Raw genomic sequence first — 5,984 nt, 5'->3', positions numbered from 1 at the left:
TTAGGGTGCTTGGGGCGGCCGGTGAGAGTCTGTCCTGGAGTCCGGCCGCTTCCTGCGCTGACCGGGCCTGGGCTGGGGACAGGGACCCTCCAGGCCAAAGGAGCCCAGAGAGTGAGGATGTTAGGAAGAAAAGCCGGAGCTCTTGTCGGGTTTCTTTCCTCTCGGATGTCTGAAGCTGAGCGCTTTTCGGCCGGCCTTAGCCCGGCCTCTCCCCAGCCTCTTTGTCCTTGCAGTCGGTTTTTATTCATTTTAACTGGTGAAAACCTTTCCAAGCACTTGGTGCGGGCAGTGGGCGCCGGGCCCTGTGAGAAGGGACGTGCGTGGTCTCCCAAGACAGGCCCTGCCCTCGGCAACCCCACCCGGCCAAGAACGGAGCCCTTCCTTTTCCGTGGGAGCTCAGGGCTCCTTCCCGGGCGGAACCCTGGAGCGAGGCTGTCCCAATGCTGGCCGACCTGCAGCGGCTTAGACGCCCCGGCAGAGCAGCCGCTGGAGGGCTGGCTTCAAAGGGCCCCTCACCCAGGGCCCAGCCTCATGGCCAGCTGTGCTAAGGATGCATTAGTGGGGCCGTGCCTTCCTGGGCCCCTTCCACTATTAAAAAAAATAAAATAAAATTTATATTTTATACTGTGTTGGCATAAAGACAAATATATTAATATATACAATACTGAAACATTTTCCTTGGCCTCAACGTTCATATTTTTCTTCAGATTTTAAAAGAAAGAAAAACATGTTTTTTGCGGATCCCTGGGCACGGTGCCTGCTGACCAGGCCAGCTGGGGACGGGAAACCCGGCGGTGACCAGGGAAGAGCAGGTTTCTGGTGCAGGCCCAGGCCAGAGGTGGCAGAGGAGAGAAGTCGGGGAGCCTTGCCCTGCAGGACTGAGACCGCCTGCTCCCGGGAAAAGGCAACAGGACTTAGCAGACAAATGCCTCCTGTGAGCTGACCCCCGTTGCAGACTACACTTAGGGAGGCGTCAAGGTTACGGTTCATTTTGAAGGAAAGACACTGATTCCTTCTCGCTTAGCCTTGTAGCTCCGGACATGGGCAAGGAAACCAAAACTCTGGTACTTTTAAAACTGTGGACTGTGCACACCTGTTAGCAGGGGGCAGCGGGATGCTCACTTCCACCCCAGAGCTTGTTTTCTCAGCCCTTCCCCTTCCGACCCAACTTTTCCTCTGTAAACTTCATTAAAAATTTCACCTAGCCCCACTAGTATTTGTAGTACGTTATGAATGAGAAAGTGCATAAAGACAATTAGATATTTGGTAGCATTTAAAATGAACCTGTATTTTATTAATACTACAGCATCCAGGAACATTTAGACACTAGAGTCACATGTTATATTCAGATCACAGATGAGGTGTGAGGTGCGTCTAGATCTCGGACCTCTCGCAACAGCTTTGTGGCCTCAGCCACAAGCTGGGAACCTATGACCAGACCTAAATCCAGAGTCCCTAACACTTTTCAAGTCACCCTTTTAAATGACAGATAATAACATTAATTGACAACTCCATAGAATAGTTATAAACGTTCACCCAAGTGGTAGAGCACCTTTAATAATTGCCCACCGCAAGTCCTCAGCCCACCCCAAGCCCTCAGCCCCTCAACCCCTCTGCGTGGTTCTGCACCTGGCACTGCGCCGTGTGCCAAGTGGAAGATGGGGCCTCTTCTCCTAGACCTGAACCTCTGGGCTAGTGGGTCTCACATTTTAGGACACGATAGAGTCATGGGGAGCATGTTAAAGTTGTCAAATCCTGAGCCCACCCTAGGAGGTAAGAACCAAGGCGGCCAGAGTGACCCTCAGAAAACACTGTAGCCAGAGGGATGCGCAGTGTACATGGAGAGGTGACAGAGAGAGCTAAGGTGACTTGTGGAACAGACAAGCTAGCAATGATGAAGTTCAAGTGCAGCCAGCATTTAGCACCAGTGGGTTACACGCGTGGGATGCTTCTTAAGAGAGAGTTTTGAGTTGAGGAGTATCACAGCATCTTTATTTTATGGTGAGGACAGCAGAGACCCAGGGAAGTGGGGGGTTTTACTTCTGCCTGGAGATCAGAAAGCAGGTGCCCCCACAATCAAAGGGTCCTAAGCAGATGGCTGGAAGCAGAAGCGTGCGTGTGTGCGAGTGTGTGTAAGCGCGTGTAGCAGGCAGATGCCAGCATTCTGACCACAGTCATCCAGCAGGGTCCTGTTTGACCTTCAGAGGTGAGGAGTAGGCATTTGTTAACCCGAGAACCCCCTAATTCACTCACATCTGTGAAGCTACTGACTGAGCCCGGGTTCGCGCACAGAAAGGGCCGTGAGATTTAGGCCGCGAGTAAATATTATAGTATCATTTCCTAAGAGGCAGCAATAATTAACGAAGGCAGGGAATTTTCGTTAAAATACACGTGTGATGATTAGAATAGACCCTGGAAAGGTAACAAGAGCCCCAGTCAAGGTCATGGTCGTTAGGTATTCGTTTTCTATTGCTGACATCGGTCAGGGGGGCCCTTCGCTGGGAACCCACATTGCTTGCAGCGTTGGCTTGTCTGGCGGCTTTCACACGAAAGGTGATGCGTGAGGTGGCTTCGCGGGCTGCAAGCGGGAGGTGCTGGTTCAGCCTCACTGTGCCTGCAGGACCTGGGCTGGGAAGAGGGTGCGAGAGGCGCCCTTGTCCACCGTGGTCGTGGGGGGGAACAGCGGGTAGAGTGGGGACCAGGCGGAGGGCACATGTGCCGCGTGTGTGCATGTGTGCGTGTGTGCTGTGCGTGTGCATGTGCACATGCACGTGCATGTGTGTGCGCGATGCTTGGAGGCGCACGTCTGCGGCAGGTGCACCGCCGCCCAGCAGCACAGACGCTGAGTGTGGCCTTCTCTGCCTTGTGTGAGCAGGAAAGTCGTGGAAGGCGCTGACGCTGTCGCAGAAGAGGCCGTACGTGGACGAGGCGGAGCGGCTGCGCCTGCAGCACATGCAGGACTACCCCAACTACAAGTACCGGCCCCGCAGGAAGAAGCAGGCCAAGCGCCTCTGCAAGCGCGTGGACCCCGGCTTCCTCCTGAGCTCCCTCTCCCGGGACCAGAATGCCCTGCCAGAGAAGAGGAGCGGCAGCCGGGGGGTGCCGGGGGAGAAGGAGGACAGGGGTGAGTACTCCCCGGGCACCGCCCTGCCGGGCCTCCGGGGCTGCTACCACGAGGGACCGGCTGGTGGCGGCGGCACCCCGGGCAGTGTGGACACGTACCCATACGGGCTGCCCACGCCCCCGGAGATGTCTCCACTGGACGTGCTGGAGCCGGAGCAGACCTTCTTCTCCTCCCCCTGCCAGGAGGAGCAGGCCCACCCCCGCCGCATCCCCCACCTGCCAGGGCCCCCTTACTCGCCGGAGTATTCCCCCAGTCCTCTGCACTGCAGCCACCCCCTGGGCTCCCTGGCCCTTGGCCAGTCCCTCAGTGTTTCTATGATGTCCACCGTCCCCGGCTGCCCCCCGTCCCCTGCCTATTACTCCCCAGCCACCTACCACCCCCTCCACTCCAACCTCCACGCCCACCTGGGCCAGCTCTCCCCGCCTCCCGAACACCCTGGCTTCGACGCCCTGGATCAGCTGAGCCAGGTGGAACTCCTGGGGGACATGGATCGCAACGAATTTGATCAGTATTTGAACACTCCTGGCCACCCAGACTCTGCCGCGGGCACCATGGCCCTCGGTGGGCATGCCCCGGTCTCCCAGGTGACACCAACGGGCCCCACAGAGACCAGCCTCATCTCCGTCCTGGCTGACGCCACGGCCACATACTACAACAGCTACAGCGTGTCATAGAGCCAGAGGCACCGCGTCCAGCCCGGCCCTCGAGCCCTCTCGCGCCCGTGTCCCGGGAGGAGCAGAGAGCCCTCGGGCTCCAGCTTTCCTCCCCTTGGCCGGGGAGGTCCGACTGCCGGCCCAGAGCCTATGGACTAAAGCTGGATGGGGCTCTGCTGATCCGGGGGTCCCTCCGTCCCCTTCCCCATGGCCCACTCCCCCCGCCTGCATTTTGAGTATATTCCTTCAAAAGAGCTTTGTCGGCTACACACTGGGAACAAGGCCATCAAGTTGCTGAGAGATGCTGTCTCCCGGTAGAGTGTTCGCTGACCTCCTTTCCTTGTCCCCATCATTGAGACACACGGTGACAAGCCCAGCAGCATTCGAACCTCTCCTGTTTTTGACACGGCTGCCCCTGGTCTTTGGATCCTGCAGGTGAGAAGCGCCCCAGGCCGGGATTCAGCCCCAGTTCTGCTGTGGGTGCTGGTGAGACACCAACATGCGCCCCCTCCCCGTCCAGCCCGTTCCCCCATCCGTAAAGCGGGGCACAGTCTTAATAGCCGAGGTCCCTCTGCTCCACGGTTTTCCGGTTTAGGATCCTCTCAAGGCTAACTAAAGGCAAATGGGGGAATCGGACTCATTGATGAGCTCCTTAACGTGCAACCTGGTGATAATTTTGTGTTCCTGGCCCAAGGACGAGGCTTTCCCCGCTCCCTGCACTCCCTCCAATATGAATTCCAAAAGGACTCTTCCAGTTTGAGAGAAAGCACTCATCCTGATTTGGGAAATTGGGGAAATTAACCGGAGTGGTTAACTACTTCGCTGAAAATGAGATTGGATTCCAACTGCTTTCTTAAATATATTTTTCACAGAAATTCTCTCTTACCGTACACACGCTTCAAGGGAGCACACGCAGTCTGAACACATGCCGTGAGCGTGTGAGAGGCACCCCACTCCACGCACACCTTAAACACGTGTCCACGCAGCCTAAATCAGGGATGTTCTTATTAACGGCGCGACTTCCGGCCAACTCCCTGCCCCTATTGGCCCAGGCAGCCGGGGTGCCTGAAAGGACTTCACCACAAGGCAGCGTCGCTGTCGTCAATGTGGATGTGCCGGTTTCTTGAGCAAAACTGCAGCACGTCCCCCTCTGTAGATGCAAAGGGAGTTTCCCCCCCGTGTGTTCTCCGGCTCTCTCCCTTTCCTGGGATTTCTTTTTCTCTTCTTCCTCGCTCTTGCTCCACCCCCGAGTTGGTCCCTAACTCACAGAGCCTCTGACTTAAAATCCCAGGCACAATTCCTCTGCCGCGATGGGAACCTGTCGCCCTCACCAGCCAGTTGGTTCGTCAGGCGAAGTCCTCAGCCGATACTTAACAACAGAGTCCCCAAATCAGAAACTCTCTGTGATTCTGCAAGTGTCTCTGAGCCCCGGCCACACCCCACGACCGTTTCCATTCTTCCCCCAAACCTCCTTTGAAGGAACATACCTAACAGTGAGCTACAAGACAGTTGTTTGTCTTTTGATTTCAGTGTATTATTGCCTGTAAGAAATACGTGTTTTATATATCCTCCTATTATTTTCACCTTGTATTTTGTATTGTTGACAGACCCTTGTTTTTTCCTTCCAAGAAGTCTTATTGTACAATCACTTATAAGATATGATTAATCTTTACGCTATTACTGTGTATGCCATTTGGTAATAAATAGTAAATCGTTGATATGGTCGACTGGTGCACAGCTCAGAATGTGTGTTAATAATCTTGTAAAACAGTATCACAGACATTAAGCTAAACTGTTCCATTTTTTGTAACAACTACACAGGCTTTCGAACGGTTGTAGATATCGATTTGTTGGAAATATTTAATTTAAATAAACATTTTTGTACCATGACACTTCTATCCTTTGAAAAAGAGTTTTGCAATAAGAAAAAGTTTTCAAGTAAGGCATAAATATTATATCCAGTGCTACTTGTAGTATTGGTCAAAGTGTTTTCTACATCGGCTTTTTATTTTAAAAAGTTGCTATCTTGTAGGGATGATTTATTTAATTTTATGAGTTACAGTAAAGCGGTAAATCCACATTGTACACACCAGAAACTGTTGTGATCATTGACATTGAACAGAAATACCAACTTGTAGCCTCCATGAAGAACAATGTTCTCCTCGAGCTGACTTTACACTTGCAGAGAAGAATGAGGTGGTTCAGGC

The 5,984-nt window shown here is 53.7% G+C and overlaps 1 protein-coding gene across 1 annotated transcript in view; it reads left to right on the top strand.

Moving 5' to 3' along the window:
* SOX7 (SRY (sex determining region Y)-box 7) overlaps positions 1-4,213 on the top strand; it is a 74,729-nt gene extending 70,516 nt beyond the window's left edge. The window contains exon 6 of the mRNA XM_012654935.1: positions 2,876-4,213. Coding sequence (XP_012510389.1) covers positions 2,876-3,798 — 923 coding nt within the window. The 3' untranslated portion in view covers positions 3,799-4,213. The remainder of the gene's footprint in view (positions 1-2,875) is intronic.
* The last annotated feature ends 1,771 nt before the right edge of the window (positions 4,214-5,984 follow it).

This window comes from Propithecus coquereli, unplaced genomic scaffold, assembly GCF_000956105.1.
Source record: "Propithecus coquereli isolate 6110/MARCELLA unplaced genomic scaffold, Pcoq_1.0 Scaffold451, whole genome shotgun sequence".
NCBI lineage: Eukaryota > Metazoa > Chordata > Mammalia > Primates > Indriidae > Propithecus > Propithecus coquereli.
The sequence above is the reverse complement of the archived record's forward strand: the minus strand, read 5'-3'. Positions and strand labels throughout refer to the sequence as shown.